At 39.2% G+C, this 25789-nt stretch overlaps 3 protein-coding genes across 3 annotated transcripts; all 3 read left to right on the forward strand.

Moving 5' to 3' along the window:
* Positions 1-1687: 1687 nt before the first annotated feature.
* LOC309703904 (GTPase IMAP family member 7-like) lies at positions 1688-6446 on the forward strand. Its single transcript, XM_082528813.1, has 2 exons — positions 1688-1802; positions 5136-6446. Exons 1-2 carry the CDS (start codon positions 1796-1798, stop codon positions 6080-6082), a joined length of 954 nt encoding a protein of 317 aa, XP_082384939.1. The 5' UTR covers positions 1688-1795; the 3' UTR covers positions 6083-6446.
* Positions 6447-9804: 3358 nt separating this feature from the next.
* LOC309703083 (GTPase IMAP family member 7-like) lies at positions 9805-11809 on the forward strand (the record flags this gene model as incomplete). The annotated part of the gene is made up of 2 exons (XM_082527787.1): positions 9805-9904; positions 10692-11809. The coding sequence occupies 2 exons, from the start codon at positions 9805-9807 to the stop codon at positions 11783-11785; spliced, it is 1194 nt and encodes a 397-aa protein (XP_082383913.1). The 3' UTR covers positions 11786-11809.
* A 7253-nt stretch (positions 11810-19062) lies between these two features.
* On the forward strand, positions 19063-25413 carry LOC309701759 (GTPase IMAP family member 7-like). Its single transcript, XM_082525973.1, has 2 exons — positions 19063-19175; positions 24321-25413. Exons 1-2 carry the CDS (start codon positions 19169-19171, stop codon positions 25292-25294), a joined length of 981 nt encoding a protein of 326 aa, XP_082382099.1. The 5' UTR covers positions 19063-19168; the 3' UTR covers positions 25295-25413.
* Positions 25414-25789: the final 376 nt, after the last annotated feature.

Below are 25789 nucleotides of genomic sequence, written 5' to 3' on the forward strand. Positions count from 1 at the left end.
CTTCAAAACATAAAAAAGACTGTAATTTAGCATATTTAACTTAGGAGAAGTTCAATTCATCAACTCTTCCGAAGCTGCTGCTGTCACTTCTGTTCATTCAGAAATCAGCTCAGTCGTTATCGCTACCTTATCTGAAGTACTTAACAAGCTAAGCACCCCCTCTCCATCTTCTGCTCAAAGACAAGGTCACAAGCTTTTCGAGCCGCCAAGCCCTACCTCAAATCTCAAATCCAGCATTCCTGCCATTCCTTCCGAATTGTCTGAGCTCATCCACTCCACACCACGGAGCGACGTTTGCTCTCCGTGCGCTCGTCTTTGTTCTCTTCTCCTTCTCTCTCCCCAAACCGGCCGCGGCAGACGGCCGCCCCTCCCTGAGCCTGGTTCTGCCGGAGGTTTCTTCCTGTTAAAAGGGAGATTTTCCTTCCCATTGTTGCCAAAGTGCTTGCTCATAGGGGGTCATATGATTGTTGGGTTTTCCTCTAGACATCATTGCAGGGTCTCAAGGCATCTGCCACTGTGGCTTGGTGCTGTATAAATAAGTCAAATCAAGAATCAAATTATTCCGTTGACGTCTTCAACCTTCGTATCGCACACTACTGCTTCTAGGGGATGCCTTCTTTGGGGATCTGCCAGGCCCGGGAGCCATCGCCAGTCGCCTTCGAGGCCTTCCCCAATCCGCAGCTCAATTCATGTCCAAGCATTCACCTTTACCTACTAAAACGCTGTCAAACCTAAAATGAGGACGTGGGCCCAGCTAGTGAAGTTCAGCTTGTGCTTGTTTTCATTGTGCATGAGACAGCATGACCCTCTCACCAATCTCAGTCAAATGTAGTGTCTAGTCCACACTTGGACCACAGATATGACTTTTGATTGTGACACTTGGAGGGGGTGTAAAATTGACTTAGTTAATAGAGCTTATATGTGTTTTTCAGCCCTAAATATATGAAATATATTTTTAAATGTGAACAAAAAACTATTTTCCTATTCTATGTACTTACATACTCATATCAAACATACTACATTTATTTTAAAAAAGCAGCTGATTTCAAAGACACTGGATTTCATGCACTGATTGATTGTGTAATCTGCAGTTATGCATTAATGAAGCATTACATGTGCATGTACCAGTAAACTGTCAAGAGGGAATAAATGCATCAGTTTCTCCCATTTTTCAAACTTAACTTAATTAAAACTCCCTTCTTTGTTTAAAACTTGTTTCACTAGGATGAGAAACAGAAACATTTTACCAGTCCCTTATTCAAACTCTGAATTGTCCTGTTTTTAAAGCACTGAGAGGATTTACTGAGCAGTTCAACACTATGTCAGAATCAGAATACTTTAATAATCCCTAAAGAAATTATGTCTCAGTTCATTGTGCAGTCACAGTCATCAAAGTATCTGCTTCAAACTATTTTTTTTTCAACAATTGCTTTTATTTATAAACGATTTTGCTATTATATGTGGCTTTTGATTTTCAGTTCTGTTACCAATCATAAAATAAACAAAATAGTGGACTAAGATTAATGTGATAACCAGCTCTGATATATCAAATGTGAACAGTTATACACCATCGTGTTGTGGTTTTGCATGGATTTGCAGCAAAAAATATCTGTGAGTGTACTGCACCCTGCAGCATCAGGTGTTGCTCATTGTTTTGTGTAGTTACAGTGTCAGTTTACAAGTCCAACCGGTGACAAACGAAAGCACAGCCAAAGTGCAGCAAGAGAGCAGGTGGAAAAACACGCAGCAAGGACATCGTGAGGTCCCGGTGACGAGTGTGATTTCTTTTGACAACATGGACGGTCAGTTGAGTTTACTTTATATCAAATACAATGAAACGAAACGAATATGAGTTTAAAGGAAATGTTTTGTTTGGACAAACTCTGAATTATTAGCTTCTGATAAACTGAAAAAGCTGAATGAATCATTTCATTGCTACAAATATTAGAGAGGGTCAGACTTGCTATTGGGAAGGCTGGAATGTTTGCAGTTGTCCAAGGGTCTTTTTGTCTGCTGTGAACAGTCAGTGTGATATGATGTAGAAACCATGCATATGTACTCTCTCTTCCTCTGTGCAGTCTCCATGATGCACAAGAGCACATTACAAAGACCCATGCATCTCTGGGCATCCAGCCTCTCTTTCTCTCTCGATGGTAACACACATTATAACTGTATCTGTACTTCTGTGCTCAGGTGCTCTCCTCCTTTCTACACTTTTATTTTAAGTGTAATTACCTTCTTCATTAGGTAGAATTAATCTGCAAAATCAGCAAACGAGTGTTTTAGAGTGGCCAGTCTGGCAAAGATGTGATAGAAAATTACCAAACCATCAAATTCAAGTCAGCTTAAAGAACTCAGACATGCACTGGAACCTCTGGATCTTAAAGTACTCAAACAACAGCAGAGGCAACAAAACTTAGTGCATCTCTTTAGTTTTTGGTGTTGGTGTCATTTCAACATAATGTGGCTTCTGTAGCAGCAATTTCACGTCCTGTGCAGTGAAGTTCAAAGCTAATATGTCTAAAGAACGGAGAAAACAGAGGGTGACTTTGACTTTGAAAGGCTCTCTTGTAGCTGCCTTGGTTTTGAATATGAAAATGAATGTAACTACTGATCAAAGTCAGAAAAGGAAGCACTGAAAACAGGAACATGCTTTACATAACATAATGCAAAACAAGCTAAAAAGAGAACGAGAGGGGAAAAAGAAAAGGATTCATTCATCCAGTTTCTTCGGCTTATACAAATCAGGGGTGAGGCTGGAGCCTATCCCAGCTGTCATAGGGCAACAGACGGGACAGGTCACCAAACTCTCATAGGGGTAAAAACAAATCAGCTATTTAACTACAAAGACATAATTTATTCATCAAGTTAATGATGCCAGCCGTAATTGAATCTGATTACAGTGTGTACATTTCAGTACATTTCAGTGTGATCTGTAGTGAGCGTAGGGAGCAGGTGAAAGACAGCCTGTTTAAGTGAGAGAAGAGGTGTATAGAATTATAAAATAACTGTGTGTCAATGTGACTGAACTGACTCACGTGCAGACATAGGAAAAAAGTGGAATGAATGTTTATTTAGAAGCACCAAGTGAGCTATATACAAATGTGTGAACGTCAGGGGTTCCAGTGATCCATGAGATGGAGAGGAGAGGGACACTCCACTTCTGACATCCCACACCACTCATACTCAGGAATCCAGGGAGGAGAAACAAGGACGTTTCCAGGGAATCTATATACAATAAACAGATGAAGAGTTCAGAACTGGGAAATCATAGGGAAACACGAGGTTAGAGCCGGGGCTACACTAAAGTGAGTCGTACAAAAACCCAGCGAGGAGAAGCTCTTTTTCATTAGCAGTGACCAGGTCGCACAAAGATGGGGACAAAATTAGAGAGGCGTGGCTGAAATGGTTTGGACATGTGCAGAAGGATCACATCATCACATACAGGGTCTTAAATTTACAGGTCCAATCATATCTTAAAGACCACATAGTACATAATAATGTATCAACTCAGACTGCTCAGATTAGGCTTAAAACTTTCCTTTTTGCTAAAGGATATAGTGAGGGCTGGATCAGGTGACTCTAAATTTTCCCTTAGTTACGCTACAATAGGTCTAGGGATTCCCATGATGCACTGTTTCTTCTACAGTCACCCTTTTCACTTACTGTGTGTTTATACACCTCTCTGCATTTAATCTTTAGTTATTATTAATCTCTGGATCTCTTCCACAGTATGTGGTTTTTCCTGTCTTCCTCTTCTTACCCCAAACTGGTCGTGCCAGATGGTTTCTTCCTGTTAAAAGGGAGTTTTTCCTTCCCACTGTTGCCAAAGCAGTTAAGCAAAGGGGGGGTCATGTGATTATTTTCGCTTCTTTCTTTACCTTACAATATAAAGTGCCTTGAGGAAAATGTTGTTTTGATTTGGAGCTTTATAAAAAAAATTGAATTGAATTGAGGGATAATAGACAAAGAATGTTGACCATGGAGTTGTTAGGCAAGAGAAAAGAGGAAGACCATAGATAAGATCTGTGGCTGTACAGTAGTGAAGGAGGACATGCAGAGAGTTGGTATAACAGAGGATGAAGCTAAGGTTAGGGCGAGATGGCATCATATGATCCGCTTAGGTGACCCCTAAAGGGAACAGGTGCTTGAAGAAGATTTCAAATACGTAACACATCCTTTTTCTGTATTTATAATTAGATAATACTTTTAATTATAGTATTCTAGAACAGTAATACCATTTTTCTAAAGTCTTGACCTTCTCTTTTGCTAATCACAAATTTACTACAAGCATATTTAACTTTGCGTTACAACAAGGTGCTGGTCAAGATTTTTACATAAGAAATTAAAGAAAAATTGTGTTTTTTTTATATTACTAAATTTTGATATGCACGATAGTTCTCTCATCCAAGTTTGTAAAAACAAAAAGAAACCAACTATGAGGTCATCATAGCTCATCACTTTAGTTTGCTGCTGAGAAGCAAGTCCAACAGGTGCAGGAACAAAACAAAAGGCGCAGTCACAACGTCCACAGGATCTGAGTAGTCGTGTGTCTCTGCGCTGATTTTGCTTTCAAAAACATGGATGGTAAGTTGCAGTTATAATCATGTATTGATAATTAACAAAAACATGGGAAACAGAAAGGAAGAAACTTCTCTCCAACCAGCTGAAAGTAATTGTTTTTCTCAGTCAAGGTTATCTACTCCACTCAATACCTAAAATAGTTGTGTAAACATTACCTAATATATTTAAGGCTGCAAATCTGAATATTATAGCAGAATAATACGGAGTATATGCTTGCTACACTTAATAATTCTAAATTATTTGGTTGGTTTCCACCATCTGAACAGCTAGATCTGAACTGTGCACAACAGTCAAAGAAATGAACATTCTTTCTACTGTACCACGATGCATTTTTAAGCCATTTACTGACTGGTTTGTGAACTTCATGCAGTTTTATTTACCGGTACATTTAAAAGAAAGCAGACACGTCCATCATTTGCAGCTATAGCTTGTATATGTTGTCATAAATGTTTTATTTGACTTTACTGTTTATTTTTGTTGCACTGTTTAGACAGAGTAATAGATAAATTAAATAGATAAATAACTGACACCAAATCATTACTGTTTTATAGAGACAGCAAGAAGGATTGTGGTCCTGGGAAAAACTGGAGCTGGAAAAAGCAGTATTGCCAACACCCTGTGTGGAGAGCCTGTGTTTGAAGTAGATCATACTGCCAAATCTGGAACACAGAGATGTCAGGCAAAGTTCATGTCAGTCAGTGGAAGAATGGTACTCTTTATTGACACTCCTGGATTTATTGACACAGACAGACCTGAGGAGGACATGAAGTCTGAAATATTGAAGTGTATCACAGAATGTGCTCCTGGTCCTCATGTTCTTCTCATTGTGCTTAAAGTGGAGAAATACACAGAGCATGAAAAGGCTGTAATAGACAAAATTAATCAATATTTCTCAGATGAAGCGCTTAGATTTACTATAATAATCTTTACTCATGGTGACCAGCTTCCTGAGGGAACGAAGATTGAAGAGTTTGTTAATGAAAGTGAAGCTCTGGGCGATCTGATCAAGAAGTGTGGGGGCTGCTGCCACGTCATTGATAACAAATACTGGAAGAACAACCAGGGAGATGAATACAGGAACAACCAGTACCAGGTGGCAGAATTACTCAAAACCATTGACGAGATTATTGAGGCAAACAAAGGAGGCTACTTCACCAATGACATGCTGCAAGAAGTGAAGAGAGATATTCAACAAGAGGAAGGTCGCATCAAACAGTCAACTCCAGACTTAACAGAAAAGGAAACTGCAGCAAAGGCAAAACAATCTGTGTTTAAAAATCTGTTGTCAAAAGCTGCAGGAGTTACAACAGGAGCTCTACTGGGTGCATTCTTTGGTGGAGCAATAAAATTAATGAAAGAAGAAAGAAGTCTAGGTTTAGCAGTAGAAGTAGTATTAGGAACAGCAGCAGGAGTAGCTGCAGCAAAAGGAATGATGGCAGACACATCAACAGCATCTGACACAATTCCTGCTGGGTCTGCTGAGCCAGCAGCTGAATAGCATCAGTAACATTGGTTTGAAACAGATAATAGAGCTGACACACAAACTACAGCACTAAACCAATTTTTTTAAAGGTATAAAAGGAGTTAGAAATTAAATATCAGAATTTTTGCATCCTCTGTTAAGCTCTCAATAAAGTACCTTTAAAATCCACAGATGCACAGGATCCACTTATATTGCTAGGAAACTACTCACATTCACTTTTACAAGCTGCCATCAGAGAGTCATTATTAAATCTATAGAATGGGAAGTTTTGGAATCTTTTTGTTCATCATGATTCGATTTCTGTATTTGCACAGCATAAAGTTTCTTAAGAGTTTTTGTTGAATGCTTACTGTTAACATATAAATGAAGCAACGTATGCTTAATATAATGTGTGAATTTTCCCATTATGCTAATACAGTCTTTATGTTCCAGTTTATATTTCAAACTTTACCCATGAATATGTCCATTACTCCAGCTTAAAACATTTCTATAATAGATCTATAACTTTCAAATAAGTTTTGCTTCTGTTTTGTGATGGTTTCTTTGTTGCAAATGTTCACTAATAAAACAGCTAATTTTATCACATGTAATCAAGTGTCTTGAATTTTTCTTGACGATTTCATTTATTAGCTGAATAGCCTCATGTTAATGATGAGCAGTAAGTAACAGATTCAGTTACTTACATTTCAATTAAATAATTCATCTGTTATTTTCTTTTAAAAAACAGAAATCAGCTTAAGTCAACTTTACTGTAACCTCAATTTAATGCTTTTAAGTGTTGCTCACGTTGCCAGACTACTATCAAAGTTTCACATATTGAAAAATGCAACAAAAAATGAGACTAAATAAATCAAAACAAAATGCAGACTGTGGTATTCTAGGAATATTGATCGAAACTTTAAAAAAATTATATATAGTTCACAAAACAAGAGAACCTATGCAGTCAGTAGTATATAAAATAATTCATAAACAGTGGTCCCTCGCTATATCGCAGTTCAGCTTGCGTCCTGATTGGCTGTAGACCATTGTCAATCAATCTCGTGCTGTGTCTCCTGTACAGTACACAATGTGTTGAGCTTGTCAAATTTACATAAATCTTCGATCACTAGCAGTGTGACACTGAAGTGCTGTATTGTATGTTTGTAAGTTTTCTCCCCAACAAACACAACAATGTCGACAAAACATCGTCACCTGCGGGCGGAGTTCTTTTTATACAAGATTTGAACTTTGAGAGTGTTTAAACAAGAGAGAAAAGTGTGAAAATGTCCATGCCTGTCTGAGAAAAGTGTATAAAGTGGTGAGGGGTTTTAAAGCCTTACAACATCTGTAATAATTATAAAAAATTAATTGCGGATTTCACTTATCACAGGTTATTTTTATAACGTAACTCGAGGGACCACTGTAACAGAAATAAATTCCACTTTCCTGAAGAATAGAAATAAAAATATTAAAACATCCCTAAGGGCAATGAAATACAGCTTAACTTTTTCTTTCTTCTTGCATCATGATCTTTTTGTGTCATGTAGTCATTTATTATCTTTATCTCTACGTTGCAGCACTTTGGATTATTATATGTAAATATACAGTGTGCGCAGTGTTTTGTTCGCTTCTTTTGGCTAAAACCCAGATAACAACTTAGATAGATAGCAGAAGCGAAGCACAAGTCAAGTCACAGTACAAGAACAAAAGCAAACAACTCACTGCAGAGACACATCATGAGCCAGACTGTATTTTTGACACACTTTCCTCAGCATGGAGGGGACAAGTAACTTTTAAATAGACATTACTCCAAAAATATGATTATTTTGTCATTCAAAATCCTAAGCTGTGACCTGTTTTTTAAATCAGCTGAGTTCATTTCAAGAGCTATTTCCTTATTAAAAAAAATCTTGGTTCTCTAAGCTTTATTAATCTTATAAATACAAGCAAGACTTTTGGTTATATAGGGTTGTTTGGTGACACATGGCTTGCAAAGTAGTACTGCATTAAGGTAGTTCATGCTTTTCTTTTAATATCTCAAACATGCTTTAAATTTAGTTGTGTCACAAGAAATCCTTCATGTGTAGCTGTGGTTGGCAGAAAGGAAGTGGACCCAAATGCAGAATTCAAATACAAAACATAAACTTAAGGCGACAGCTTTATTGCTGGGAAAACTGTCCAAACATAAGCTAACAAAAAACAAAGTATAATGGAAACTAGAAACAAAAACACTGAAAAATGACAGCTCAAACACCAGGAAACAAGAAATATGGAGCTAACGAACTCTTTAACACAGGGAGACTCACACACATGAGGAGGTACAACACAACAAAGGGCAAAGGAAAACACAGGGTTTAAATATACAAGTCAGTAATGAGGAAATGGGAAACAGGAGCGAAACACAGCTGGGATTCTTTAGACATAACGAGACAAGAGAAGGAAAACTAGACACACTGACACAGGGCAGTGGCGGTCCTAGCCTGTTTGGTGCCCCGGGCGAACACTCCCTCTGGCGCGCCCCCCCCCCCCCCCCCCCCCCCACACACACACACACAAAAAAACATATCAAGTACTGTACATTAACATAAAACTGTTGTACACACACATACATATGAAGAGAGAGAGAGTATGCATAGTATGCAAACGGCTACCAAACAGCCATCATAATTCGTCATACAATGAGAACAGGACAAATCAACAATTGACAATGACTAATTAATATTAAAATCTGCAACACAATGAATTGTTTGGAGTTTAGTCTGTTACTGTTACTATTTTTACCATTTCTTCTTGGACCAACCCACATAATTTCCTTAGAGATGAATAAAGTATTCTGATTCTGATTGTTTCAGGATGACCTGCTATTATCCAATGACATATCTGCTTACCTGCATCTTTTGCTCGTTTCTCCTCCTCTACTTTTCTATTTTTCCTAAACTGAGGACCTGATGGCTCTGAACTTTTCTTGTCCATCTTGCATTGGTTTTGATTTTGCATTCCAGTATGAACACCCATCCCTCAACCCAAGGATCACCACAACATGATCTAACACACCTACACCTTAGCTCACAGAATTACTTTGTCTAGGGTGTATTTCTGACATTTCACACAATCCAGGATTCAAATCATGAATACATAATGGGCTTGGATTTACAACATTATAAATGAAATGCGCTCTATTTGGAAGCAGCCGGCCCCCCTCCCCTTTCGACGGGTTGTGTGTGAGACTTTAAATCATCAAACTGTAAAATATAAATTTTAAATTGTTATTGATCCCTTCACCCCGAGTCCTAAAGTGTATATTTATTTTCTTACTCTTCTTATATTTATTGTTTGTTTACTTGCACTGCTGTAACTGGAGCCTCGTCGTCTCGTCTCTCTATATACTGGACTGTATGTAGCGGAGATGACAATAAAGTTTGCTTTGACTTCAGCAGTAAGCAGGTGCACCGAGGGCTCTCGCGCTCACTTTTCGCGTATAGAATTTCGAAAAAACATCGGTGCAAATTATAAGTCTGTATCATGATGTCAGGTGTTTTCGTGTTTGTTGGTTTGTTTTTATTTTGTTTTATTTTCCGAGTTGGTTATTAGATGCTGCTCCAGCCGGTCAGAGAATTCCCCGCCGCCCCCCCCCCCCCCCCCCCCCCTCCTCCCCCCTCCCTGCACGGCAAGGAGCAGGCGCACCTCGCAAACGGAGGGCGCCTTTACTCCCAGCAAATGGGCGATAGAAACCGATTGGTGCCTATGCCATTCCCAATATGCGCTGTGACGCTGATGCCCGTGATGTCGCCCCCCACCACGATGCTGCTCCGGGCAACCACCCGTGTCGCCCGTATCTAAAACCGCTACTGACACAGGGCATGGGACTGTCAAATTAAAACGAGAAATAACACGAACATCAAACCAGGTACACATGACACTACACAGGGAACACAAGGGAGGCATTCAGACAAAACCTAAAGGCTGGGAAATCACAGCGGTCCTGAAGAATAAGTAAAGAACATGAAAACATGACAAAAGACAAAACTATGAAAGCCCCACAAAATCCAGAACACTGAATAAACAAAACTTAAACACGGAGTCACCCGACTCCAGAGCATGACAGAAATAAGTATGTTTGTTGGGTATGTAATACATTACAAGTAAAAGTAATCTAGAAACAATTAGGATTTACAATAAATCTATTTTGTAAAAACATACAAAATAGATTTATTGCATGACAATGTTCATGCAAAATTTTGCTGAGACAGGGCCATCCTTTATATATAATATGTCCACTATGTCCAAGACACGCATTCTGAAGTTGCAGTAACATCAGAGGGAGCTTTTTTATTTCAAACCAAAATTTAAAAATGGGAAAATTGTGGGAAAGCATTAAACAGAAATTATTCACATGTACATGTATATACATATTACCCACCCAGTTTAATAGTTTCTGATGATTAAGGACCGTTGAATGTGCTTAACATGCGTTTTGTTTACTACTGATTTCTTGTGTAAATTAGACACGGTGGTCTGGCATGTCTATACTTTGCTGTGATACTGGGTTGATACATTTTTGATCTGAAATCTGATAATTGATCAGAGATGTCAGGAAGCAGATGAGTTAATCTGATTTTTTTCATCTATTCATTTTTTCTTCCAGTGACAAAGACAAGGAGAATTGTCCTGCTGGGAAAAACTGGAACTGGGAAAAGCAGTCTGGCTAATACCATATTTGGCGAGACCAGATTGAAGATTAATCATTTTAATGACTCAAACGCATGTTTGTCTCAGAGCGAGACCAAGACTGTTGATGGAAGAAGCCTAACTTTAATCGACACTCCTGGTTTCTTTGACCCAAGCAGGTCTGAGAAGTTGGAGCATGAGATGTTGAGCTGTATTGCAGAGTGTGCTCCGGGTCCTCATGCTTTTCTCATTGTGCTCAAAGCAGAGAAATTCACAGAGCACGAAAAGGCTGTCATCGCACAATTATGTGAATATTTCTCTGAAGATGTTCTTAAATACGCTGCAGTGGTTTTTACTCATGGTGACCAGCTCCCTGAAGGAATGAAGATCAAGGATTTTGTTAATGAAAGTGAAGCTCTGAGTGATCTGGTGAGGAAGTGTGGGAGTCGGTGCCATGTCATTGACAATAAATACTGGAAGAACAACCAGGAAGATGAATATAGAAGCAACAAGTTCCAGGTGGCAGAGCTGCTCAATAGCATAGAAGATATAGTGACAGAAAACAATGGAGGATACTACACTAATGAAAAGCTCCAAACACTGGAGACAGAAATACAAAAAGAGGAAAATCGGGTTAGAAAGTCAGCAGAAAATCTGTCACAGGAAGAGATTAGAAAGCAGGCTAAAGTTAACATCATTAAGAGACACATGGAAAATGCACAAAAATCATGGCTTAAACCTTTTGTGGGTGCGGCAATCATCACAGGATTACTTGCAACTGTCTTAGCTTTGTTGATCAAATCGAAGTTTGGTAAGGTATTAACAGAAGTGCCAGCTTATGTGGTAGAACAAATACCAGAGAAAACCCCAATTCCAGTTAATCCAGTCCCTGTCCCAGTTCCATCTGTTCCATCTATTCCCGTTCCGTCTCTTCCTGTGTCATCTGAATCATTCCCCATTCCAGTCCCAGTACCTTCTGAAGAGGACGTTGTGGGGGGTTTTGAGGCCATTTGGAATAGACTTCATGTTTTGTATGAGAGAATATTCAATCCCTGGAGTCCATTTGAATAAACACTGACGCACAGACAGATAATAAAACAGCTTAATCATCATATATTGTCCTTTAAATCTTACATAAAAATAGCATTAATCTGTGTGGCTAAACCATGAGATTCAAATACTTTTATTTTGGCCGATTTTGAATCTTCATGGAAAGTAGAAATGTGTTTCTTTTTTTGTAATATCCTAAAAATGTTGAGTAAATAAAAGATAGTGGTCATATATTAAAACATGTATAAATGGGTGTTACTTGATTATAATCTGAAATTGCTTGATCAGAAGTTCTTCTTAGCTTTGTGATGTTTTAACGCTTTTACATGCAGCAGTACCAGCACTATTTTACCTGTTAAACCTGTATGATGTCTTCTGCAGCTCCAGAAGACCTTTACATAATCATATAAATGTACTGTACATCTATAAAACAGGTGTTTTTTTTATTATGTGACTCTCCTTGTGCTTCTTTATGGGTCCATGTGTATATTGTTTAATTCATTGATAACAATTCCAATCAAAAGACAATCGTCTGTGTATAAATGATGCACAGTTTGTCATGTGAGGTTTTCCCTCAATATGCCAAACAGCTCTATGTATTAAACTAAGTAATATGTTTGTCATGGGATCATTTCCTTATGACAGAGCTTCCCAAAGCTTCCCAGAGCTAGCATGGGGCGCCCACACAAACGCAGTGCAGGAGATGAAGCATCGCTGAATATGAATGAATGTTTCCAAACCAACTTCATTCTAAGCCAAAGACTAGAAAATATGGTGAAGCATATCTTCCCTTTCCTATCTCCCCTGCAGAATTGCTTTTCCCTGCGTCGGGACCACATGCTGGGTTCTTCAAATCACGGACAAACAGTATCCCACATTCTTGATTTTTAGTTCACAAACACTTGTTGTAATGATGTAACTATTCCTGACATTTTGGAGATGTTAGCTCTGTATACAGTAAAGTTACAGTGGGATACAAATAATATCAGGCTGATCCTGCCACGATTTGTTCCACCGGTTCAAATCGTGGACAAACAGTATCCCACAGTTTTTTATGTTTTTGAACCCATTTTGCACAGAGAGGCATTTTTTGAAACATGTATTGATATCAATGTTGAATATTATTACACAGGAAAAAAAAACAACTACAGGTAAAATAATTACACCGTGATGACTGTGCCTTTCTAAATGGAGGGACATTTTTCTTGTCAAACAAAGGGGGGCCTAGCAAAAAAAGTTTGGGAACCACTGCCTTATGACAATGACAGCATTTTATTTCAATGTATCAGTTTGCTGCCTCACTTTCACTCACTAAAGCACAGCTGTTGTTGATTGGAGCATAAAAGTAATAAAACATAATTTTATGTAAACTTATTCACTTTCCATTCCATTTTCTTAGACACAGACAGACTTTGTCATTCAAGGTAACACGGTGTAGCGTACATAAGAATGAGACTTGTTCCATTGGCTCCAAGTGTGCAAAAGTATAAGCTGACTGTTAAAATCGCAAATGCTGTCAGGAGCCAATGCAGCCACAGCTGGAAAATCAAAGGAGCCTATAGGCCAATAACAAGCTCCAAACAGTGAAGAGAAAAAATACAAAAAGAGTAAAAATCATTAAAAAGACATGAGAAAATCTGTCACGGGAAGAGATCAATCTTCAGATTATTGTCATTGACAATAAATACTGGAAGAATCCATTTAAATAAACAAAGATCCACAGCCAGATAATAAAACAGCTTAGTCATTATATATTGTCCTTTAAAGATAAAAAATACTGCCATTAATCTGTGTGAAATGACAGTGTAAACCCTCACATCATTATGCTGCCTATATGTATTCATCATATTTAAAACTTGTGAAGCCACCACTAACATCCTATTAGTGAGTTGCAAATACATTTCGTAGTAGTAAATGGGTTGCTACACAAAACATTTCTTACACTCAGAACACTTTATACAGCTTTCCTCATTCCCAAGCACTTTCTCCCAATGCAAATGCGCTTCTCTATCAACTTGGGGTCAGCGTTGTGTCCTACAATACTTTAGCATGCAGACTACAGCAGCAAGGCATTGAAACACCATCTTTCAGATTAGTAGATGATTAACCGAATCTACCTGAGCTACAGCCACCAATAACTAACTTGTAACTATTGTTATTTGACCACACCTGAGACTCAGCGCTGTGGCTGTTTCATTTTGTATTTGTACAGTTGCCAAATAGTTTGACCTTACCCAGAAACAAGTTACTCCACCCGAAATGTGGTATTAACATTCAACTGTCACCTCCCCACTGTGGCCTAGAGTGTCTTGTCATTTTGACTGTGTTATGTTTCATTTGGATTGCCTGGGGATAGAAGCTCCTCTCTCAGTTCTTGCCCGGATGATGCAGAATCTGCCTGATTGCAGAACTTGGAACAGTTTGTTGCCAGGATGGGATGGGTCCTTCACCCACATAGCAAGCAGGTTTGGCCCGGATCTGGTGTCAAGCCGGCACTGCTGGCTGACTTCTGGCATGATAAGATGCATGTCATCCAGATATGGGCCAGGCCCGGCATAGATGGCACTGTGTATGTGATGGCATGCCACATCTTGCTCGATTGTGGTTTGGTTTATGTGGCCCAGCCCCATATAAAGCAGACCTGGCCGGGAGCCGTAATCAAGCTGGCACTTCTGACTGACTGGTGTCATGGCAGGGTGTATGTCAACCAGATGTGGGCCAGGTCTGGCAATGATGGCACTGTTTATGTTCCTATTTTCCTGGTTTAGTTAGAAGACCCAAATGCCATGTTGCAATACTATACTGCTATGGTAGCCAATGTTTCAAATGCAGGTTTGACAGGTTTGTGAGTTTACACTTTATCCAAACCCTAGTGAGGGTTTATTCATGGCCCCATGTGTGGGCCACCTTTGGCAAACCAGATCTGGGCCACCAAAGGGCTGTCATTCTTTACAGTATGTGGGCCATGTGTTAGCACATTGTGTGGGCCAGATCGGGACCATACCAATTTTGCTATGTGCAGGGCTCTAGAGTGCGACCAATTTGGTCGCAAATGCGACCAAATTTTTCAGTGGTGCGATTAAAAAAAAAGATTTAGTTGCACCTGTGCGACCAACTGTTCGGGTAGCAAAAAAAAAAACAAAATCTGCAACCTTCCCTGTGGTCAACAACAGACACACATTTTGCCCCTATCGTGGACTAAACCAATCAGAGATAGTAAGGGGCGGGACCTCTCTGATTGGCCGTGGTCCAGTTGAAAGTGCAGGTGGAAGTGGGAGGTGAGTAGCTTGAATAAAGCGATATCAATTCATTAAATCCTGAATCGACTTTTAAATATAACTGTGTTTTGCCAGAAACGCCAGATTCTCAGATTAAAGCTCACAAAACCAGTTCAACAACAACCAAACAGCAAATGAGAGCAGGTACACGGACTCCACACAAAGACGTAAACACAGAGCGGACCGACGCATCAGGATCAGCTTTGTCTTTCTCGGCTTTCTCACCCGACGGTCCGTAGACGGACACGCTGTCGGAGCTTAGCGAATCCGATGCGTCCGGTCCGCGCTGTGTTTACGTCTTTTTGTGCTGATTCTGAGCTGCAGGTTTTGTCTCTCTCCAACCAAAATTCACCTAGCTGAATTTTGCTGTTTTGCTTCCACAACTATTAAAATCACACTTCAAGCACAGCTAGCTCTCTCTCTATCTCTCTGTGCTTCAAGAACAGTTTCCCGTCTCCAATCTCTGTTTTCTGTATTATTCATTCGCTTATTACCCACCAGTCTACCGTTGTTTACAGCGCTGTGGCTGCTGTCTTTTTCTTTTCTTTTCCTTTTTTTCACTTAAATGACCTCGGACAAGAAAGCCTATTTTTTCTGTTGTTCAATACTGAAGAAATTTAAACTTTATATGCAGAACATTGTAGAATATTTTTAACCGTTATTTTCTCTTGCCTTGTCAACTCAAGATTTATGGTGTGAAAGTAGATGCTAAGGTTGGAAGGAAAACACCAACAAATCACTCTTTTTACTTATCACTCCCTTGCAGAGGATGTGTACGTAAAGAACATCTGGTTTGTGTCAGAACTCAGGATGTAGGAGACCTCTGTATAAGATTCATAGGCCTTGAGAGTGCATCTGTAGAACAAAGGATTCCAACTGTCGAAGGACATCACCCCACCCAGTGGGCAGGGTCTGAAACTGAAACTTGTTGTCTGCCTATAAAAAACTGCTGCACAAAAGAATAAACTTTGAGTTAGTTTGGGATGACAATCTAGAACAGTCTCCGCGTCTTTTTGTTCTTCCAAACTGCTCCCGGTACTCCGGCCGGTGCCGTAATTAACCGTTGATCATACTTGAGAATATTTTAATTGTTATAGGTTAAAGGATGAACTCTGATGATGAAAGCCCACGCCTCAGAGAAACCCGGAATGGAGTTTCTTACAGTGATGTTCACAATTCTGATGAAGTCAGTACTGATAAATGATCAGAATTATAATATTTCTGACTGTCTGAGGCTAAGTTGAATCGAATCGGGACTTTGAAAACCGGAATTGAATGGATTATAGAAATCAGTGATGATACCCAGCCCTAGTGAGCAGCCTAGGCATGACAGAAGTGGATGTAGCTGTAATAGGAAAAGAACTATTGCTAACTTTTCTGTTAAGTTAAGGCCTGATCCTTCTGAAATTCATAGCCAGTGCTCTGACACGGTGTCATCAATCTTTGAATGCTGAAAAAGCACAGTGTATCCAGAAAAACACATTATATTATATAAATTATTATAAAATTTGTGTGCGCCTAACTTTTGTGCCGGTACGCCTAACTTTTTAAAGTTACGCCTAACTTTTTAAAGTTAGGCGTACTGGTACGCCCATGGCAAAAAGTTAGTCTAGAGCCCTGTATGTGGGAAAGACCCATGCATCTCTGGGCATGCAGCCTCTCTTTCTCTCTTGATATCTTGATGGTAACACACATTATAACTGTATCTGTACTTCTGTGCTCAGGTGCTCTCCTCCTTTCTACACTTTTATTTTAAGTGTAATTACCTTCTTCATTAGGTAGAATTAATCTGCAAAATCAACCATCGGGTGTTTTAGAGTGGCCAGTCTGGCAAAGATGTGATAAAAAATTACCAAACCATCAAATTCAAGTCAGCTTAATGAACTCAGACATGAACTGGAACCTCTGGATCTTAAAGTACTCAAACAATAGCAGAGGCAACAAAACTTAGTGCATCTCTTTAGTTTTTGGTGTTGGTGTCATTTCAACATAATGTGGCTTCTGTAGCAGCAATTTCACATCCTGTGCAGTGAAGTTCAAAGCTAATATGTCTAAAGAACGGAGAAAACAGAGGGTGACTTTGACTTTGAAAGGCTCTCTTGTAGTGACCGTGGTTTTGAATATGAAAATGAATGTAACTATTGATCAAAGTCAGAAAAGGAAGCACTGAAAACAGGAACATGCTTTACATAACATAATGCAAAACAAGCTAAAAAAGAGAACGAGAGGGAAAAAAGAAAAGGATTCATTCATCCAGTTTCTTCCGCTTATCCAAATCAGGGGTGAGGCTGGAGCCTATCCCAGCTGTCATAGGGCAACAGACTATGTGATCTGTAGTGAGCATAGGGAGCAGGTGAAAGGAAACCTATGTAATGGAGAGAAGAGATGTATATAGTAGAATCAAAAAATAGCTGTGTGAATGATAGGGAGACAGATATAATGGTAAAGTTTTCAAGGACTAACGCTGGTGATAGACTTAAAGATGATAAGATTTATATTAGCAGTGACCAAGATGGAGACATAGTTAGAGAGGCATGTGCAGAGGAAGGATCACATCATCACATACAAGGTCTTGAACAATAGGGCCCCATCTCATCTTAAAGACCACACAGTACTGTATTAGCAGTACCATTAGAGCACTTTGCTCTCACACTGCAGCCTTACTTGTTGTTCCTAGAGTATTTAAAAGTGAAATGGGAGGCAGAGCCTTTAGTTTTCAGGCCCCTCTTCTGTGGAACCAGCTTCCACTTTGGAATCAGGAGACAGGAACCCTCTCTACTTTTAAGACTAGGCTTAAAAATTTCCTTTTTGCTAAAGCATATAGTTAGAGCTGGATAATGTGAGCCTGAATCCTCCCTTAGTTATGCTTTAATAGGTCTAGGCTGCTGGGGGCTTCCCATAATGCACTGTTTCTTGTTCACTTACCCTTTTCACTCACTCTGTGTTTATACAACTCTCTGCATTTAATCCTGAGTTAGTATTAATCTCTGTCTCTCTTCCACAATGTGTCCTTGTCCCATCTTCATTCCCTCATCCTCCCCAACTGGAAGGACAAGTCACACCATAGTGATCAAACAACTTTAGGTCATGAAGCAGTCTTTTAAAATTGTAGCCTGAGGCCAGGATGAAAGCATGTCTCACGATCAGTGGTTATCTTGGCTATTTGTTGCTTCACTTCTTCTTCAGCTTGTGCTTGTTATTGTTATGCATGAGACAGCATGACCGTCTCACTAATTTCCCTCAAATGTAGCTTCTAGTTCATATTTAGCCCGCAGATCGAGATTGATTGTGACACTTGGAGTGGGTGTAAAAATAAAGCTTAAATGTGTTTTGAGCCATGAAAATTTTATATTTTTTCAGAAAAAATTAATAGTGCTACATTTATTTTAAAAAAGCAGCTGATTTCAAAGACATTGGATTCCATGCATTGATTGATTGTTTAATCTGCAGTTATGCATTAATGAAGCATTACATGTGCATGTGCCACTGTCAAGAGGGAATAAATGCATCAGTTTCTCCCATTTTTCAAACTTAACTTAATTAAAAAATACCTTCCTTGTTTAAAACTTCTTTAACTAGGATGAGAAACAGAAACATTTTACCAGTCCCTTATTCAAACTCTGAATTGTCCTGTTTTTAAAGCACTGCGGGGATTTACTGAGCTGTTCAACACTATGTCAGAATCAGAATACTTTAATAATCCCTAAAGAAAGTATGTCTCAGTTCATTGTGCAGTCACAGTTATCAAAGTATCTGCTTCAAACAATTTTTTCATAAATATCTTTTATTTATAAATTGTTTTTATATTACATGTGGCTTTTGATTTTCAGCCCTGTTACTACTTATAAAATAAACAAAAAAATTGACACAGGTTAATGTGATGACCAGCTCTGATACATAAAATGTGAACAGTGCTGTGGGTTTGAATCGATTTGCAATCCCACAGCAAAAAAATATTCATGAGCATGAGCTGTTGCTCATTGTTTTGTGTAGTTAAGGTGTCAGTTAACAAGTCCAATTGGTGACAAACGAAAGCACAGCCAAAGTGCAGCAAGAGAGCAGGTGGAAAACACGCAGCAAGGACATCGTGAGGTCCCGGTGACAAGTGTGATTTCTTTTTGAGAACATGGACGGTCAGTCAAGCTTACTTCATATCAAATACAATTAAAGGGTACAAATATGCATTTAAAGGAAATGTTTTATTAGCTTCTGATTAATTGAAAAACCTGAATGAATCAATTCATTGTTACAAAAATCCCTTGAGAGGGGCAGACTTGGTATTGGGGACACCTGGATGTTTTCAGTAGTCTGAGGGTCTTTTTGTCTGCTGTGAGCAGTCAGTGTGATGTGATGTAGAAACCACATATGTGTACTCTCTCTGTTGAATCTCCATGATGCACAAGAGTGCATGACAAAGACTCATGTAACTCAATGCATGCAGCCTCTCTCAACAATCTGGTGTTTTGGAATGGGCAGTCTGACAAAGATGTGATAAGAAATTACCAAAGCTTCAAATTCCATATCTTTAGTATTTTGTGTTGGGGTCTTTTCAGCATAGTGTGGCTTCTGTAACAGCAATTTCAGTGCCTGTGCAGAGGAGTTCAAAGCTAATTTGCTCGAAAAACGAACAGAACAGAGGGTGACTTTGACTTTGGACATTGGAGTTGTGATCCTTTATGGTGATGAAGAAAAATACTGAGCTGGCATGTAAAAGGGCATTTATTCTTCCAGGACCTGAAACTGCGTAAAGCACCCCTCCGACAGCCAAACCCATCTGTTCTCTGATTGGATTGTTAAATTTGTGATTAACGTGACATTGACCAATCAGCTGAAAGGAAGAAAAATCGGATCAAAATTTGTATTTGTAAGTCCCATAGCCAGGGAAGCTGAGCGCAGAGTTTTACGCGTAGTTCTTTGCTTTGTATCTGTAAGCAGACCTTAACCAAAAAATTTATAACTCCTGTAAATATTTTTACAAACACAAATCTCTTTTACACACACACAAATTCTCATCTGTAGATGCACAAACATAACATTTTTACATATTTTGGTTTACACGGTTACAAAACTCGGTTCACAAATAAGCATTTGATTTACAAATACAAATGTCCTCATATGTGGATCTCAGTTTTCGCAGAAAAAAAAATCAGGTAAAAAAAATCTAGTAATTCTTTGTTTTTACATTCATCAGGTCCCAATCAGCCCAAATATCAAAGAGAAATTAAAAATGCATGCCATGAAGGAGTTTGGGTCTTAGGGGATTAAATTCTAAACAATAAAACTCTCCTAGTCACTTTAAAGTCACCCACAACCTTGTTCTGCATTACAACTCTGAACTTCTGCATAACACACCCAATTGCACCCTCAGGCAGGGGCGTAATTTCCAGGGAGGTTAGGGGGGTTATGACCTCCCCCCCCAATAATCAGACCCAACCAATAAAATTATGAATTATCTTACATAAATAGGCTGTTGATGTTCTTTACTCATTTCTGTTATTACCCGCAAAATTAATTTAATCTGGGTAAATAAATCCCCTAATGTTCAGCACAAAGTTACGCCGATGCCCTCAGATCTTCTTCTTCTGTCCACTTCACTACTCGTGCTTCAGTATGTTTTACAGTTGCAGTTGCCCCCACGTCTGGAACTTTCTTCTAACAGTAATCTTCAATATTGATCTTGGTCTCTAACTTCAAATCCCATCTTAAAACACGTCTCTTTAAACTATCAACTCTCATTGATAATTTCAAAAAACGTTTCTTGTTTTGAAAGGTACCTAAAATAAAATGTAGTATTTTTGGTATTGTTATTATTATTGTGGCAGTGGTACTAGTAGTCGTGTTAGTATTACTATTAGTAGTAGTTTGATTGATGAACAAACACATACAAAATTAATAAATTTCCCATCATCATCTCATCACTTATTGTAGTTAACAATTTAAGGCCAGTAGGTTGGGCATAAGTGGTGAATATCATGAACATACTTGCTCAAAATACCCATTTTAACTTTAGGACTGCAAATGTAATAGCAACAACAACAACAACAATCTTTATTTATAGAGCACATTTAAAAGCCTTGGGCATACCAAAGTGCTTTACATAAAACAATAAAAGGTTCAAACATTGATAACGGATAAATAAAAATAAGGAGTTATGTTCATAGATAAAAGCTACCAATAAGAATGACTACAGCACATGGGTAATAGCAAGATAAAAGCTGTACCACCATAATAAAAAACACCAATAGAAAGATAGGAGGGAATTAATACAAGAGGTCAATAGGTCACAGCAACCAAACAAACAAACAAACAAACCAGCAATTAAAAGGTGGAGAAGGCAAGTTTAAAAAGATGTGTTTTAAGCTGTGATTTAAAAGAATGAATAGAATCAGATGCCCGGATGCCAATCGGGAGATTGTTCCAAAGCACAGGTGCAACAAGAGCAAACGATCGATCACCTCTAGTCTTAAGTCGAGATCTGGGCTGAGCCAGCAGTAACTGTGACGATGACCTTAAAGCCCTGGCAGGAGCATAAGGGTTTAAAAGGTCCTTAAGGTAGCTGGGTGCAGTGTTGTTAGTAATTTTAAAAGTAAACAACAAAATTTTAAATTGAATACGATATTTGACAGGCAACCAGTGCAGATCGGCAAGGACAGGAGTAATGTGGGCAAACTTGCTGGTTTTAGTTAGAATGCGAGCTGCAGCATTCTGAACTGTCTGTAATCTCTGTAAAAGGGAAGAGTGGAGACCACAATAAAGTGAATTACAATAGTCTAGCCTCGACGTTACAAAGGCGTGGATGAGCTTTTCGAGATCTTTATGCGGGATATAGCGCCTAGCCTTAGAGATAAGACGAAGCTGGTAAAAACTAGATCTGACAACAGCAGACACTTGTTTGTCAAATGAAAAGGAGCTGTCAAATAAGACACCCAGATTCCTGACAGTATCAGAGAGAGATCAACTAAGAAAACCAAAGGCATCCCGGAGTTTGGCACGAAGGGCATTACTACCAAAAATCATAATCTCGGTTTTCTTCTCATTAAGGATAAGAGAATTCGACAACAACCACTTCTTGGCCTCAGACATGCATTCTCGGAGGCTATTCAGAGACAGAGCAAGATCGTCGTTTAGCTCAAAATAGAGCTGGATATCATCTGCATAATAGTGATAAGCAATATGGTATTTCTCAAAGATGGCACTTAAAGGAAGCAAGTATAATGAGAAAAGGGTAGGGCCCAGCACAGATCCCTGGGGGACACCACAGCAAACAGGTACAGCCGAGGAAGAGGATGTAGCCAGATGTACCGTAGAGAGCCGATTGGAGAGATAGGATTTAAACCAATCCAGGGCAGCGCCCTTGATGCCTACAGTGTGCTCAAGTCTCGCTAATAAGATATTATGGTCAACCATGTCAAATGCCGATGATAGATCCAAAAGCACTAAGACTGAGGGGCGTCCGTTGTCAGCCATTAGTAGGAGATCATTGAAAACACGAAGCAATGCTGATTCTGTGCTGTGATGTTGTTTGAAGGCCGATTGAAATTTATCATTTATATTATTCTCATCAAGGTAGGTCTGCAGTTGGAGCAGAACCACCTTCTCAAGTATTTTAGCCATAAAGGGAAGCTTAGAAATTGGCCTAAAATTGGCAAAATCACTAAGCTCAAGGTTCCTTTTTTTTAGAACAGGTTGGATTATGGCATGCTTGAGAGCTGAAGGTACATAGCCAGAAAGCAAGGAGAAGTTCAATATGGACAATAAACAAGGTCCAATTACACTGAAACAATCCTTAACAATACGGGATGGGAGAGCATCATGTACACAGTTAGTATTGTTCAATTTATCAATTAGACGCTTCAGAGTGGAGAGAGAAACGGGTTCAAATTGATAAAAGGTGGCCGAACAATCAGGAGTAGACATACAATCAGTCACCAGAGGAAGAGTAGATCTAAGGGATAAAACTTTATCTAAAAAATAGTTTGAGAATTTTCCACAAAGACCCGGGGAAGACAGCAGTGGCATAGAGGGACGGGGGTTCACCACAGAGTTAAAAATTTTAAATAGAATTCGTGGATTATCACCATTAGTGGTAATAATTTTAGAGAGAAAAGCCGCTTTAGCCGTTCTGGCAGCAGTTTGGAACTTCAAGCGGCTAATACGTAAAATATCATAAGAAGACTGAAGTCTATCACTCCTCCACTTCCTCTCATCACGCCGACATATACGTCGTAGGGCACGAACAGAATCATTTAACCAGCATTGTGAGAAAGTTCTAGGGCGTTTCATTTTGATGGGTGCAACAATGTTAAGAATCGAGGAACAGGTGGTAAAAAGAGTATTAGTAGAGTTCTCAAGTGTGTGTGGGGAAGAACAATCCAGCATACTAAATGGGGAGTTAACAAAAGACGTAATAAAGTTGACCACAGTATTAGCATTAATAGTGCGCGTAGGATAAAGAGGAGAGTTTAGGTATTGTCCAGTATCACCCAGGTCTACATCGAAGATGACCGGGGAATGATCAGAGAGACCAGTATTCCTGATTTCCTTAATGCAAATGTCCACATTGAATGAAAAAACCAAATCAAGGGTGTGGCCTTGAACATGGGTAGGCTGATTCACCCACTGAATAAGATTAAAAGAATCAGTCAGCACAAGAAAGTCTTTAGCCAATTGGTCATTCATACAGCAGACATGAATGTTAAAATCTCCAGAAACAATAACAGAATCATATTTAAAAAGAACGGATCCCAAAAAATCAGCAAATTCAGAGATAAACATCTTATGATATTTAGGCGGACGATAGACCACGACACACAAAGTGGTCCGAGAGCCCGTCAGTTCCAATAGCTGAACTTCAAAACTGGAATAGGTTGGAGAGGATAGCAGCCGTGCATCATGTTTATTATTGAAAACCGAGGCTAAGCCACCACCTCTACCAGTTAGCCTAGGTGAGCTAAAGAAGGCACAGTCAGGAGGTAGAAGCTCAGAGAAGGGGATGAACTCACCCGGAGAAGTCCAGGTCTCCGTTAGAAATAGGACATCCAGTCCCGAGGTGAGAAAAAAGTCATTTAGGAGGAAGGCCTTATTTGAAAGAGACCTGACATTAAATAAGGCCATCCGAATCCGGGGGGCCAGGACAATTTCATAGAAAATTCATTTACTCCAGGAAACACATAAACAAAACCATAACCAGGTTATGGTTATTCAGCAGCAAACCAACAAGACATTTTGAAATTGATCTTTACTTTCCTTCATTTACACAGAGTATTTTTGTCTTCCAGCACTGACTTCAAAGAGGATTGTTCTACTCGGAAAAACTGGGGCTGGGAAAAGCAGCCTGGCCAACACCATACTGGGAGAGAATGTCTTCAACGTATGCCATTCACCCGTTTCTGAAATTAGTCTGCCCCGTTTAGTAATTAAGTCTGTAAATGAAAATAACATCAGTTTTATTGACACTCGTAGTATTTTTGACACAGGCATGTCTGAGCAATTACTCAGGGATGAGATAGTGAGGTGCATGACAGAGTGCGCTCCCGGACCTCATGCTTTTCTCATCGTCCTCAAAGTGGAGAAATTTACACAGCAGGAGCAAGATGTAATCAAAAGAATATGTCAAGATTTCTCTGAAGATGCTATGAAATACGCTGCTGTTGTCTTCACTCATGGCGACCAGCTCCCAGAGGGAACGAGAATCGAGGAATTCATCAGTCATAACAAAGAGCTCAGCAATCTGGTGGAGAAGTGTGGAGGCAGATGCCAGGTTGTTGATAATAAATACTGGAAAAACAACAAAGAAGATGACTACAGGAGCAATCGGTTCCAAGTAGCAGAGATACTCAGGACAATAGACAAGATAAGTGAGGCAAACAATGGAAGCTGCTACACCAATAAGATGCTACAAAAGATAGAAAGTGAACTACAGAAAGAGGAAGAGCTCATTAAAAAGTCATCAGCAAACATGTCGGTTGAACAGATTGCAATTGAAGCTAAAAAGGGTGTGATGAACAAGCTGCTGATTATATTTGCAGGTACAGCAACAGGCGTATTGGTTGGAGCCTTTCTTGGTGTGGCAAAGATGGTCACATCAACTTTTTTGAATCTGCAGGAGCACACAGATGCAACAGTATCACTGGCTGCACAGAAAGGGTTAGAGGGAGGTTGGTTAGGATATGCTGCAGCTGAACAATCAGAAAGTGCATCGGAAGCCATTCAGAAAGCTGCTAAAGCTGTCCTGGAACACACTGTTAAATAGTTGTTAGGATCATGACAACGACAGAGAGTGGACAGCAAAGAGAGCAGAGAAAGGAGTGTTGTTTTCTTATGACTTGTATGATTACTTTATAAGTAGAGATAGTAGAGGAACTATTGAGATATTTATTCAAGGAAAAATAGTGCTGACCAAACATAACTTTTCCTTGAATAAATGCTAAAAATGCTACTTTTACTTGCAACAAACTAAGTGTTTGTTACTTGTAGATTTTAGCAAGTAGGGGTGAATGCTTTGATTTAAACTTGATTATGTCACATTATAATTCAAAGAATCACGTACATATTATATGGAAATGTATATATCCTTTTTCCTTCTTCCTTTTTTTTAGTAGTGCTTACAGAAATAAAAACTATTGATGAAACTTTGTAGTTTCTTACAGTGAACAACATTAATTCTACCTGGGTCTGGTTATATTAGGGATTTGGTATATGATAATGTAAACCTGACAGGACCTGACAGGACCCGCTTGTTGTTTTG

This window comes from Aulonocara stuartgranti, assembly GCF_965226115.1.
Source record: "Aulonocara stuartgranti genome assembly, chromosome: 3".
Taxonomy (NCBI): domain Eukaryota; kingdom Metazoa; phylum Chordata; class Actinopteri; order Cichliformes; family Cichlidae; genus Aulonocara; species Aulonocara stuartgranti.